We start from the raw sequence: 15195 nt of genomic DNA on the forward strand, positions 1-15195 counted from the left end.
TAAAGTAAAATATAAACTTTTATTTAGAATTAAAGCGAATACTTCAGTATCACAAACACACAATATTAAACTTCCAAGAAATATACTGCTAATTTGGAGTGAGCATTTATTTTTGCACAATTACAACATGCGGACAAGTCCAGGGGAAAAAAAGAGAAAAGATGACAACAGTTGGAAATTTTCAACATCTTTCCCACCACCAGAGCAGCTGTCACAATAATTCGTACAAAGAGCAAGTCATTTTATGTGTGTGCATGTATGCTGATGCATAAGATGTTGACAAAATTCCTACAGACATCTTTGACAAGGAACAAGCTCTAAAAGGCAAACACTGCAATCTAGTCTTCTTCAGAAGAATCTCGTTCAAAGGTGTACACCATAAAGCAAGCGTCAGGTCTCTTGGGGACAAGGGGATGACCTGGTCTCACAATCTCAAAGCCCAGGAAGCTGAAGGTACGGAGCAGCGAAGCTACGCGGGGAAAACAAGAGGTTTAGTACAAATTCCAAGGCTAACACGCGAGCAAACTCACCACCCATTCCACTACCCTCTTAGGCATGCAGCCTCTGCTCACCCTGGCACCATCCCAGTCTTCCTTACCTCGGTCATCTCTGTTCTTGTGGAAACAAATGAACACATGCTCTACTTGAAGCTGCTCTTCCGCAAACTCAAGAAGAACTGCAAAACTAAAGAGAGGAAGAGAGTGAGGCACTTTCCCACCCCCTCAGAGGTATTTCAAAAGTATGGTTTTTATCTAGCGGAAGATCCGTGATAGGAGAAAGGTTAAAAGATAAAAAAGAACATTGTATATTAGGAAATCAATTACCACCTACCATATATACTCACAGATAAGCCAAGAATTTTAAGCTCCCAAATGCAGCTGGAAAAAACTGGCTCATTTGTGAACTAGAGCTCAGATCATGGCCTTAATATTGGCTAGTTGTATAAATGATAAGTTATTAGCTATAGTTTTAAGAGTAGTTACAATGTGAAGGTAAGCTTGTGTATGTGGTGATGCATTTTTCATTCTATTTTGCTCAAATTTTTGAGGGCTGTCTTATGTGCTGTTGCCAGAGGTGGTATTCAGCCGGTTTGGACTGGTTCACCCACACCGGTAGTGAAAATCGCAGGTGGACCCACCCCGGCTCTATGCCGTCCTATTTAGGCACATTTTTGAGGCCAGGTGTCTGTGCAGAAGGCACATGCGCAAGCAAAGTGCCTGCACAGGCACATATGTGGAAAGGGTGCGTGTGTGTGAGGAGTGGGAGCGGGCGCACACAGCAAACCAGTGGTAACAAAATGTGAAACTCACCACTGGCTGCTCTGTAAGTTTATGTGATTTTTGCTCTATAATCCTGGGGCCAATTTTAAGTTTCATGCTCTTTTAGCTTTACACATGATTACAAAGCAAAAAGCACCTGCTCAAACACCAACAGCAAAACACACTTTCAAATGCAGTTGGTGAAAAATAGTTTTCAGAATTCAAAAGCATCATTCTCTCGTGCTCCTGAACACCACAGGGCACTGATCATTTATTCAATACTGTTTCAGTTAAATAGGACAAATAGTATCACCCGACAGCGAGTTTCACTAATTAATTTTCAAATCTATCGAGATCTAAAGTTTGACCTCCTTCACAAATATCTTCTAGAGCAGTGTTTCTCAACCTTGGCAACTTGAAGATGTCTGGACTTCAACTCCCAGAATTCCCCAGCCAGCAAATGCTGGCTGGGGGATTCTGGGAGTTGAAGTCCAGACACCTTCAAGTTGCCAAGGTTGAGAAACACTGTTCTAGAGTCATGAAATGTGATCATGGAAAAGTATGAACTGAATACAAAAAAACAGGAAGCATTTGACCTGGGCACGAACACAGCTGCAAGCATTAATACCAAGAACATAGCATTTTGCAGCTGTGGATCCACAACTACATTACTTGAGATTATGAAATGTGCTGTTGACCTCTTAACAGTAACAGCTCTATTTCATAATGTTGAATATTTCAAAGTCAGCTATTTTGCTTTACCTGTCTTTGCTCCCCTCCGGCAAAGAACCATTGGGAAGTTCGATATACAAATTGCTGTTATTCAACACAGTTCTCCAACTGATGTGTTTGGCATCCGTCAGCCTGGATTGGATGTTCAGGATTCTTGTCCTGTTACTTGATGTTATTTCCTCTGTTACATTCAGCCGATTATCCTAGGAAAGCAAGGCAGAATTTAGATTTATTTGTAGATCTCCTGAACCCTAAGCATATTGATCGAACAATGCACTCCACATTTTTCAACAGCACAAGATTTGTTCCTTACTTGCCAGGCCCAATATTCAGATAGGTACAAATCTGTGTAATTGCTCTTAATAGCTAATCCAGAAACCACCCTCTTCCAATTCCTTTACACGTCTCAAGCCCTCCACAATTCAAACTGTATCAATCTCCATTTATAAAGAGGTGATGTACTTACAGAATAAAATAAGTTAGCTGAAAGATTGTGATCCCTCCGACTATTCCCTCGCCCACCTGGGATCTTCAGGGGTGGGTGAGGGACATCAGGAGCACCACCGAGGCCCTGGACCCAGGTTACTACAGCAACTGAAAGACACCCTGGAACTGAGAGGAAGACAGAAACATTATTGAGGTCAATATTCAAGGGCAGACTAAAAAAATTTTTAATGATCAAATATGGTGAAAAATAGCCCATTACACCCAGCCAGCAAGAAGTTATAAGCCAGGACACTTAGAAAGCCTAAAGTTGGAGATGTCTAGATAATCCCATCAGCAAACAGAGATGAAATTCCCTATCATTCCTCCTCTGTTTCCAGTGGCTGACATGGAACATCTAACTTCCAGGAACTGCACAGCTGTCCCCAGAATCACACCTGGATATATATCAAGTGGGGCAGACTTCAGTGCAAAGTCTCTTCTTAGTTTTGGTAGATCTGATAAGCACAGAACCTTTACGTGTTGCAATGCAACATTTACATTACATAATCGTTATATTCAGAGACTGTGGTAAAAAAAAAAAAAAGAACGGCAAATCTACATTTAGATTACAGTAACACATTCTAATAGCTTTTGAAAATGATGTAGAAAACTACAACTGGTAGAAATGTAGCAACTGGGACGCTAGCAAGCAAGAATAGTATTGCAATGTAACATTTATCCTCCAGTTGATTGCTGACAAGTCTGAATCCAATTCAAAGCGCTGGGTTTGAGCTGTAAGGCTCCATGGCTTCAGAGACCAGTTAATGTAAGTGGAATCTATCTAACCTAAGTGCACATTTAGACGGAGGAGTTTAGTAGGGTTCCATTTTGCAACAAGTAGGCATGAACCCAAAGATAGCTGTTATGGTTGCCCCATTATGGAATGTATCAGCGCCACAAGGGGTAAAGACAGTATTATTTAATAAAGCTTTGGGGGAAATGGTTGGTGGTATCCTGATTTCTCAGTGACCAGGTGAGGGTTTTTTGGTTTTTGTTATGTAGTTTTGGATTGGTGTTCTATTTTATTATTTTAAATAACCAGAAATGATCTGAGCTGGCCAATATAGAAGTTGTTAGTAAATACATTTTGCCTCAAAATCAGATCATAATAACTAAGAAAAAGAACAATTTCCTGCAAACATATAATTCCAGACTTAAAAGTCCCATCCGAACAGTTCCACTACACGTTAACAGTTGCTTCAGTCTAGTAGTCTTTGCTTGCTTGTTCTTAGGTTGTAGGTTAAGCGCTGCCACTTGGAAGTAAAACATTCTTAGGAATTTATAGAATTTATAGCTTCTAAGTTAGAAAAATCAGATGCTTCCTTTAGGACCCTAATTGCTACCATAGTACAAAAAACTTCCATTCTTTCTTAGGTAGGTTGGCAACCTATCAGATGCTCCATCGTTTTCATTTAAATGGAGAAATAAAGGTATTTTTAAAAATGTCTGGGTCTGCTCCAATTATATTCTGTAAGGATTCTGTACGGTAGTTCAATTACGCAACTTAAACAGAAAGAATCCCGTACAGTACAGCGTTTGTTTGCAGAGGTGATTTTGTGTCTCAGCACCCAACTTAACTGAAAGCACTTATTTTGCCTTTAACACCAACCACAGCAACTGCTGTTCCTGCTGGCCCCTCCCTCTGCACCATCCTTCATTCTGCAAGCTCACTGGGGTTGCGTCACCACAGCAGATGCAGCAGATCAAGGTCTCCCTCGGGGAAATTCTCATAACCATCCTGCCAGCAGCCATTTGCAAAACAGAAGGGGGAAAAATCCACCATTTTGAACACCCTTTAAAAATCCTGAAATCTTTTAGCACTAGGCATCCAATTAGCATTCCTAAAATAAACGCTTTTAACAGACTGATTTTTCTGCCATATATAGCAGGGGGTTTTCCAAAAAAAGAAAAAAGAAAATGCAAAACAAATATGTTGGTTCACCTTCCAATCAAGAACCCCTTTCTTGCACCTTGCACACAACTGAGGTTTTTGCTATGTGCTAGATTTTTTTAATGAACGTGCAGTAGGCCATGGCAAAGCAAATTTCACCCTGCACTGGTTGAGTAAATGTTAAAACACGGTTTTAGGGTGCACTCACAATAATTTAAGGTTTCCTGCTTTGTATGTATTTTGACGACTGCTTTTAAATTTTAAATTGGGATTTTATTTTGAAGGGTAGTGCACATACTTTAGCAATTAAATAATCAATGAATCCCAAAAGAATAGCTTCAGAAAAATTAGGCATTAAGCTTTAACACTGCTACTCTTGCAATATGAAACAGCATTTTACTCCGTCATACGGGTAGCTTGAACTACCTGCTGGCTAATGGAATCCTAAAAAAAATGCTGAACTAGCTGGACCTTGCTTTAAATTAGAGCTTAATTTCTCAAAAATCCTGAATTCATTCTTTTGTTTCCAAAATGTTAACATACATGGGTGAACAAAAAAATTATGGTAGGGGAACTGTCTTATGCAAGATAGATTCAGGCCAACCCTACTTTCTAATCATTATCTTCCATACTCAAAAGCTGTATTGTGTCTGAGGCCATTTCAATAGCTCTGAATCAAAGTTTTTCATGGGATACATTATGCCTTCACTGGGTATTTCATCTGATATCTATTCTCCACAAAAACTAAGCCAAATGGAGTGCTCATAAACACCATTCAACTAAGTATACCAGCCCCATTCTCCATTATGTGGGAAATGTTTATGAATAAAACAGCCTGGTTTGCATACTTTGAAGAATGATTCTTTTTCTTGCTTTGTTTCAATCTAACTAAGAGTGCATGTAGAGAAATGGCAGGTAGTTCTTGCTGAAGCACTTAAGCCATGTATTTTAAAAAAAAAAACTTGCTAAACATATCCTTAAGATCTCATACATTGAAATCTCAAAAGATAGTGGCCATTCATTTCAGTCTGCCTGTCTAAGGTTCTGTTGGCACCATTATTTTACGTGCTGTAGCATTAATCAACGCTGCCAATGCCAGGTCTAGAGAATAAGGCCCAGCTAGTTCTTGGGAGAAATATCAGCATCATTCGTCTACTGCAAATCCAACAGGCAGAAACTACACTAAATGGCATTTGATCAGATTTAAAAAGGCAATTCAGACCTGGCTAGTGGGGATGCTAATTCAATTATTTACTTTTATCACAGTACATAATTCAACTATCTGCTAAAGACAATTCACTTTAGAGTTCTCTCAAGATCATCTTACATAGACTCACAAAGGGAAAAAACAACTTTCATTCACAATGTTTCCCTTATTCCATCATGTACAACTGAGAATGATAAAGGTAGAACAGAGAAAGGAAATTTTTAGATGAAGTGCATAAAGTTGAAACAGGCTCTATTTTAATGCAACAATTCCCCAACCACAGGAAGCTCTGGATGTTGGCCTATATATATATCCCATTATTCACAATTATTGATCATGATGGCTGAGGATTATACATAATTCATTATCTGGGGGCCAAGATGTGGAATTCTGTGAATGGTGTTATATCAAGAGGCCAGCCTCTTTTTATACCTTATGCAAAACCTCCTTGGCTCATCAAAGGAATTTCCTTATTACAGTGAAGATCTTCTCATATCAGGAAAAAAAAGTGCGCACAAAGCAAAAAAACTAAGCTTATCTCAACCAACAATTACAGTCTCAGCTAGTCTGGTTCAGCTGAGCAGACACTGCAAGCGACCTTTGTCTTGGTTAGGTGATCCCCATTTCCACATCGCTGGGTTTTCCTTGAAGCAGCTTTTTTCCTGACCGCATAGCACTAATGAAATACTGTGAACTTGACTTAAGTTCACCGTTCGTACCAAGCCATAATATGCAGTTTGGTTTGACACAGTAGTGTACTGAATGAAGCCCTCTAGTTGTGGCTAAAAATTGCTTAGCATATATGAATCCAAATTCAGAAAACATTAAAAAAAGTATCAGTTAGAGCTGGAAGAATTATTCATAGGCAGATCAATTACTGAAGAAAATTCTGTGCCATACAGCCATTCACAAATGTTTTTTCCCCCAATGGGGGAATGATGTAAAGTAAGTGAAGCCATATTGTATATACAGGGATGGCTGGAAATTACTTTATTTGACTCTTTCTGGAGTGTGAACAATTTCTTGTTTAATTCTATAGTTCATATTACAGCAAAGTTTTGCGGTTTCCTTCTTCAAAACAACTGTGGGAAACCAAAACATTTTCCCTGTAACCATTATTATGACTCTCAGGGGCCACTGTTAGTTTCTGTTTCTAACTGCAAAGCTGATCAGCCTAATGCCACCCATTTTGCAAGCAAAGGCACATCTGCTAAAGATAAATTCAAATTTAAACAAACTGCTTGCCTATAACATTTCAGGATACTTCTAGCTATAAATTCAAACAGCTTTTCTCTTACGCAGATACTCTCTAAACGAGTTTATGTACAATTCGTATTGCCAAGGAAGCACTGTCAGATTTGGAAAGTATACAATAAAACATATACACTTCTCCCATCCTTATTCTATTGAACAGTGCAAGTCTGCTATGTGAAAATCTGAATGCAAGAAAAGCCTGCAATCAAGTGTTTTCTATCTTACAATGGATCAACTGTACCCTGCTGTTACTTCTCAGCAGTTCCATTACAGTGCCCACAATTCATCTAAAGGGGAGCAGATTGGATGGATGCATAGGAGGACATTTGGGGAGGGAAAGGTACAGTTTTTCATCTAGAAATAAAACAAGATAACTCCCTTTCTAATAAAACCTTTATTTTTTGAAAGGCAAGATCTGAAGCAGGAAACGCCCACATGAAAATGATCTGCATATCTATATACATGTGTACTTAGGAATACCTTCTGTCATCTTGTTGCTGCATACTAGCTGGGAGAAAGGAAAGATTCTTCCCCTCTATGAAGATAGGACTTATTTCATGTACAACAGGGAAGGTGGACATACAGCAAAACATTGGGGGGGGGGGGCATCTATTCAGGCTTGAAAAGATACACATTTCCTACTACTTGATTGTTGGACCTTCTTCATATATGTTAATGCTCAGCACCCAACAGATTGTGGAACTGAGAAAACGGTAATAACTTGTTTATAATACACATACACTTTCACATAACAGACATCACCTCAAATAAGACCTTTTCCCCCTAAGCAATGGATATTATATGAATAGGTTACAGAGGATCTTTCCCAGGAACTATGAAATAAGGAACAAGCTTTTTTTACTATTAAGAGAGTAGACAAGACAGCAACTAATTTTATCAATAAAGGCCTGCTATCTTCCAATTCTCTCTCCTGAAATATATATCTAAAATTTCTCTACTTTATGCAACTGGAAGAAAAGGAAGCCAGACCCCCCTCCCCCCCCCCAAAAAAGCTTTATGGCTTCAATACAATTTTGCTTCATCCTTGCTTTATTGATGGAATTGCACATACTTTTTAATTGGGTAAAATGAGTCATTCTTTCTCTTCAATGAGGGACTGATCAGGACTTTTTCATTTTCTTTTCTCCTTAAAACCCAAATAATAATTAGGCAGCGAGCCAGTTCTATACTGAAGAGTAGGTAGCAACCAGGGTAGAAATAGAGACACTTGAGTTTTAGTCCCACCTTAAGTACAAGACCAGGAGGTGATCTTGGGCCAGGTCTCTCACAGACTTAGGAAGGAAGAATAAGCAAACCACTTCTGAAAAAAAACCTTGCTAAGGAAACAGGCAAGTTACCAGCAGGGGACTAGACTGGAAGGCGGGCACATCCAGTAATAAGGCCTCCACCAGCCTAGACCCTATTTAGGGAAGAAGAGGGAAAGTAAAACACTTTCCGTTGATATCTATTCTATCTATCATCTATCTTATATCTAGCTATTTAGCTATCTCTATTCCATTTATCTATTATCTTATATCTAGCTATTTAGCTATCTCTATTCTATCTATTATCTATCATAGAGAGAGGGGGCGGTCTAGAAATTTAATAAATTATTATTATTATTATTATTATTATTATTATTATTATTATTATTATTATTATTATTATTATATCTAGCTATTTAGCTATCTATTCTATTTATCTAGCTATTATCTATCTTATATCTAGCTATTTAGCTATCTCTATTCTATTATCTATCTTATATCTTATCATCTATGTTATATCTAACTATCTCTATTCTACCTACCTACCTATCCAATCTCTATCTAATCGATTCCCTCTTACTACTCTTCTGTTCTGGTCGGAAAGTAGCTAATAAAAAGCGCACAGCTAGCAGGAAGTATGGAGTTCCTATATAGAAAACCTTTTAAGAAGCGCAACTCTCGGTTCTCTTTTCTTTCCTTCCCCTTTTTTATGCCAGTTTCGGCTGCAAAGAAGGAAAGGGGCTTTCGGGCCCGTCCTGTTCCCACGAGCCGTTTCTGGAAGCTCTTCAAAACGAGGCCTAGGGCAGCAAGGCTTAAGGAACACAGGCAACTGGACGCCAATCCCACTAGCCTCCCCTTGTAAGGCTAAGGGAAACCAGATGGAGGAGGATCGCAGGAGACGCGCATCTCTCCTCCACACGAGGTAGGGTTTTTTTGGGGAGAACCGAGTCCTGGTGGTGAAGCGGGGACAACCCGGCGATCTCGGTTTCCGAAGGCTCACTCTTCCCCCTCACCCCACGCGTTGCTAGGAGAAAGGGGGCGTGGTCCCGCCGGCTCCGCCCCCTCCCCTCGTGCCTGGGCGGGGCTCGCAGGGCGAGGCCGCGGAACTAGGCCGCGGAGCGTGAGGCGTTATTTTGGCCGTTTGTTTTTGCTTTTTTGTTTCTCCTCTCCTCTCACCTCCTCAAAGCGGCGTTGGTGGGCAGGGTAGGCATGGTGACGATACTGGTCTTTTTATTTCCTTCCTTCTCGCGGGCAAAGCAATGACTGTTGAGGATCCGCTGCAGGGAGGATTTCACCATCCGGGCCGCCCCCTGATCGCCGAACCCCCGGTCGGGTCTTTGCCCTTTTCTCCTCCTCCTTCCAGCCCCCTCCTTCTCGGCTACCCCTTGGCAAGGATTTCCTTCGTTCTCCTCTCTTCGGCAGCACAAAATGGCGGGCGGCGGAGGACGGCCAACTGCCTTTATATGGCAGTGGGCGGAGATAGCCCCGCCCATCCGTGGCGTAGGATTGCGTAAGCGGCGCCCACTTGTATTTAACGAAAGCCCGGCCTACTTCCGGTTGCTTAGAGCGGCACCCCTCCCACTTCGAATCTGCTGCCTCGCCAATGCTTTCGTGAAAAATAAGGCCACGCCCCCTCCCCTTACCCTCCCTTTTCTTCTTCTCCACCGTTCGGTCGTGCGGGTCTCTCCTCTGAGGTAAACAGTATTTTCCGACCTCCTCGCCTTTGAGGCGGTGCCAATGGGGAAGAAAGCGTTTGTGATTGGCCGATGGGCCGAGACGAAGAAAATGGTGGGGGAAAGCATTGGTTAAGATGGCGCGTGCGCACTCCCTAGTACATTATTCGTTAGGGGCACAGTAGGCTGATCCAAGTGGAAAGTTTCATTGGCTTAAGGAACGTAGAGTTCGGCACTCCATTGGTTGTGAAAGATGCCATTCTGGAAGGTGACGACGACAAGCGGGGACAAGGTAGCTGAGGAACTTGCGCACGGTCAAGGCTTTAATGGCGGAAGAGTGAAAAGGGGAACCCCAGGGGGCTGTTTATTCTCTATGAACTCTCCCAAAAATATCAAATCTATATGGCCGTCCACCTCACAAAAAGTGACCCTGCAAAAAAAAAAGTATAAAGCAATAAACATGTCTTACCCAAATATATTAAAAAAATTTTAAAGAGCACGTACGAGGAACGGGGCCCCTCAACGTCTCACCGGTCCCCGAGACCCCCAAGCCTGACGACAAAGCCAGGTCTTGAGGGACTTCTGGAAAATAAGAGCTGACCTCACTTTTGGGAGGGGAGACAGACGCCACGGCAGAAAAGGCAGAGGAAATAATATTTTGCAGTCCAGAATACAATAAAAACCCCTTTTTTCAATTTTGCCCCCTCCGACCCTTTCAATAGTCTGCTACGTATACTGCCTTGAGTTCCTGAAGAAATAATTTAGGTATAAATTCCCTAACCTTCCAATCTTTAGTGGCCCCAGGATACAGTTCTTCCTCTAAGCCCTTATATTATAGGATACCCTAAACTGATAATCATAATGATATTTAAATTATCTTGTTATTTTTTAAAGAAATAATTTTTCTTTGAAAATCCTCATGAAGCAGATTCTCCTTTAATTCATAATTATAATGTGAAAATAAAGTGCATCAGAAAAAAGCCATCCATTTTAAGTTTCCTCCTGTTCCATTCAGTATTCATATTAATGAATAATTTAGAAAGAGGGAAAGACTATATTTTTTAATAAATGAAATTTTTGCAAAGCTCCCATACCCGTAGAGATGTTTTGTCAAATAAAATGAATTTCCAAAAGATAAAATCCAATGGCTGTATCTGAATAAGAAATATCGAATGCATCAGTATGGGGCGGAGAGTAAACCATACTCATTATTAATATATATGAAAAAGATCTAGAAGTCTTGGTCAATAACAAGCGGAATGTGAGCAAACAATGTGATGCAACTGTAAAAAGCACAAATGCAATCATCAGCAGAACTAGAGTGCCCAAACCATTAAACATGAATTTATGAAATATAAAGAACCCTACTATGAAACAGCCTCAGGCAATTTGGTAATTGTTCTATTCTTTGTTCCCTAAAAGGAAAATGGACCCGGTGGTAGAAAACATCTTACAAGTCATTGATTCCCCCTAGTAAAACTTGTTTCAGAGAGCATGATAAAAAAGGGGTGGTGTGGATATTTCTGAGATGCTAAAGACATTCTCTGTTCAAAGTCCACAGGGACACCATAGTGTCAGAAAGCGTGGTTCAAGTTTTATACATTTTCCACTTTTCAATAAGGCTTACAATTTACATTTTATTGATTGTATATTGTATTGTATGTATCCTATCCTATCTGTACATTGTCAAAAGTCCTTAGGAATTTGGTAGGCCTATAAGTAAGAATGCATATAATAAAAAAATATACTCTATTTCCCGTAGTCCTTTTTGTATAGGTGATACAGTAATGCTTAATTAGGTTCAGTTTACACAAAATGTGGATCCACAGAACTTCTGATCCCATTTTACATTGAAAAGAAGCATCCTTGGAATGAAAAATAAATAGTTGGATTTTTTTCTCCCATATTTAATTTTGGATCAAAACATTTTCCCTTTTTTGTATTGTAGTCTAATAAAGTCTGCTGCTGAAATCTCAGTTTATGTATTATGTTCACTGAATATAGAGTAATGCTCTCGCAAGGACGTTTTGTGCAATGTACTTTTTTCTTTTCTGGATGCTTCCACCATATTGATGTCTTTTATTCATCCAATCATTCACCAGCTCTGCTGTGCCTAAAGCTTAAGTTGTTCTCACTCTATAGAAATGGTTGCAATGATGTGGCATGGGTGAACATTAAGATAAGCATTCCTTTTGCCTGGAAAAAGAAATATTAAGCTCATTTCATTTCTGCTTTTGTTATATTAACAACATAATATAATACTCTCATATCCTTTCAGCTTTGTTGTATTAATCTACATTTAGGGACAAAGAATTGCATCATACGAGTCTATTATTGCAATTCCAGTTTCAACAGGAAAGGCTGTCAAAACAAACAAATCCCAACGGTATTAAGTATTTATATCTGAGTTACTTTAAACTCAGTTCTATCTTCTTAAAGAACAGCAAACATTGAGGGAATATGTACACAATATCATTTACTAAGGCAAATTATTTCCTCATTACTTATCCAAGCAATGGATCATTTAGTTTAGTGTTTCTATCTCAAAATGGTATATTCATAATCTTAATCATATTTTATTACAACCAAGGCAAGAAGTATTAAACTTCTTTTAGTTGCGCCCCTTCCTGGATCGAGATGTTCTGTGCACAGTCACTCATGCCCTCGTCCTTTCTTGCCTGGACTACTGCAACGCTCTCTACATGGGGCTGCCCTTGAAGAGCACCCAGAGGCTTCAGCTGGTCCAGAATGCGGCCACGTGGGTTGTCATGGGGGTACCTAGGTGCTCCCATGTTACACCCCTTTTAGGTGGCCTGCACTGGTTGCCGGTTGTTTTCCGGGTGCGATTCAAGGTATTAATTATGACCTTTAAAGCGCTCCATGGCTTAGGCCCAGGGTACCTGCGAGACCACCTACTGCCACCAGTAGCCTCCCACCGTCCAGTACGATCCCACAGAGTTGGCCTCCTCAGGGTGCCGTTGGCCAGACAGTGTCGGCTGGCGACCCCCAAGGGGAGAGCCTTCTCTGTGGGAGCGCCTTCCCTCTGGAATGAGCTGCCCCCGGAGCTTCGCATAATCCCTGACCTCCTTCCGACGCGCCCTAAAAAGTTGGCTTTTCCAGCAAGCCAGCCTGGCCTGTTAATTCTATCTAATTTTTTAAATGTTATTGTCATATTAATTGGGTTTGTTTTTTTTGGATATTTATCTAATTTCCTTTTAACGTTTGTGATATGTGTTTTTTTAATGTTGTATGCCGCCCTGAGTCCTTTGGGAGAAGGGCGGCATATAAATCCAATAAAACAAAACAAACAAACAAAACAAACACCAGTACAAGTAGTTAAACAAAATAGTATTACAGATAAGAGATCACCAGAGTGAAAATTGCAGGGGAAGGGGGGGATTGGAACAAGGCAATGGAAAACCACTTCCATACATGTACTCTTCGACTTATGACCACAATTGGAGCCACAATTTCCATTGCTAAGCAAGGTGATTGTTAAGAAGACACCCTTGCTTTTATGACCTTTTTGCCATGCTTGTTAAGTGATTCACATCATTAAGTAATTCCAGCTTCCCCCATTGACTTTGCTTGTTGGAAGCTAGCTAGGAAAGTTGCAAAGGGCAATCTCGTGACCCTGGGTCCTGCAATCATAATAAATACATGCCAGTTGCCAAGCACCCAAATGTTGACCTCTTGACCTTGGGATGCTAGGCTTGTTGCAAGTACCAAACCAATCTTCTCTTTTTCCAGTGTCTCATTGTAAGTTTGAATGATGACTAAACAAATGGTTGTAAGTCAGGGACTTCCTAGACTTGTGTTAACACAGTTAGATTGACATACAGTTGTTGAGCTTGACTGAAGGGAATGTTTACCGTCATATATGAAGGAATATATAAAAACCTTGATTGCTGGATAAGCAATCAAGCATGTATGTTATGTAATATAATGTTAAGTTCCTTCTCAAGGTTTGAAAACATAATCTTATATGCCATCAAGTCATTTTCGGTTGGATTCATGTATTATGCTAACCCATTATTGGTTTAACCGTGGTTTTTTAAAATAAACTACAGTTGGCTGGGCTCACATATGACAAACCATAAATTGCTTGTGCAAAACCTGTGGCCTATGGTTTATGACAAAAAGCAAAGTTTACAAGCCCTGGTGGGCAGGTTCACACCCTAAAGCTAATATAAATAAATATAATAAACTAAGGTAAAATTAAACAAATCACCTTATGACATACCGGTAGTTTGATGTGCAGTCCAACCGATATCTGTGCTAGCTTCTCAGTATCTTTGTAAAATTTCTTTTTTTTTGTATTAAAGTGTGCATCGTTGAGTGGGGGAACATTGCAGGAGGATCTATTTAGCTAAATCCAAACATGGTTGTGATATATTTTTGTTGCTTCAAACTAAACATTTGGGGCATCGAATTATAAAAGAGCACTTTGAATTGAAATTGTTGGGTCAGGAGAGAAAATTCTATGACTCATCAGATGATTGCTGCTACACTGGCTTCAGTTATCAGTCACTTTATTTTTCCTCTAGTTCCTATCTTGCCTTGTTAAAAATAAAATGCTTTGGCTGCAAATTAACCCTGCTACGCCCTGCTGTGCTTGCACTGACTGATGTCCACGGATTCCTGGAGCGTATTAAATCATTTGACTTAAGTTATATAATACAATCTAGATGGGCAGTTTGGCCAGCTCAGTTTTTATCCTTGCATTTTCCCTCTATAGTAGTCGTTTCTATTTTGTGCTGTTATGTATGGCATCAAACAGGTTTTTACCAGCTTCTTTAAAAAAAAAAAGACATGGGGCAAATATCCAAACTACAATTTACTTGCTTTGTTTATTTGGACATTTACATCTCTGTGTATTGCTGTGAGATTCTTGCCTCGTTGTTTAGAACCCCATAAAGAAGCCAAACAAGTTTACAGAACATATAATTGCCTCTGGATTGGCAGGACTTGCTGATTTAAAAAGATTAGTTTGTGTCCAATGTGCTGTGAGAACCCAGTCTGATTAGTTTGGTGTAATTTATGGTTTAAGCACTGAGTTTCTTATGAAGCCATGAGAAAGTGAAGGTTGGTTTTACTTTACTGATTTGAGGAACAAATCTCTGTGACATACGCTAAATCAAGAACCAAGAATGTGAAACTGTAAATATGTGAAGCACTATCTCATCTACCAACACCATTGTGCCTCTCTCAGCATTCCAAAGTGTGTTGTAATACATGGTTTTCCAACTTCTCATAAACTGTAAAGTCCATGGAGAATTACTGGGTGGGAATATCCTAAAAAGATAAATCCATATTTAGTGTATGGAATATTATAGATGGACTAACAATATATATTAACATTTCATCTAGATTAGTAGAACACAATGAAATATAAATGTTAAAAAGATCTATGTTCATATACCAGTGC

At 39.8% G+C, this 15195-nt stretch overlaps 2 protein-coding genes across 3 annotated transcripts in view; one reads left to right on the top strand and one right to left on the bottom strand.

Annotated features, from left to right (window-relative positions):
• OAZ1 (ornithine decarboxylase antizyme 1) lies at positions 1-9546 on the bottom strand. Its single transcript, XM_081937082.1, is given in 6 exon segments — positions 1-469; positions 599-684; positions 2022-2194; positions 2458-2544; positions 2546-2603; positions 9271-9546. Coding segments are annotated over 6 exon segments (657 nt in total). The 5' UTR covers positions 9393-9546; the 3' UTR covers positions 1-338.
• A 3863-nt stretch (positions 9547-13409) lies between these two features.
• Positions 13410-15195, top strand: part of JSRP1 (junctional sarcoplasmic reticulum protein 1) — a 36424-nt gene continuing 34638 nt past the window's right edge. For both annotated transcript variants that reach the window (XM_081959464.1, XM_081959466.1), the window contains exon 1: positions 13410-13526. The gene's annotated coding sequence lies outside the window, so the exon portion shown is untranslated. The remainder of the gene's footprint in view (positions 13527-15195) is intronic.

Source organism: Natrix helvetica (genome assembly GCF_964273705.1).
Source record: "Natrix helvetica genome assembly, chromosome: 1".
In the NCBI taxonomy this organism is placed as follows: Eukaryota; Metazoa; Chordata; class Lepidosauria; order Squamata; family Natricidae; genus Natrix; species Natrix helvetica.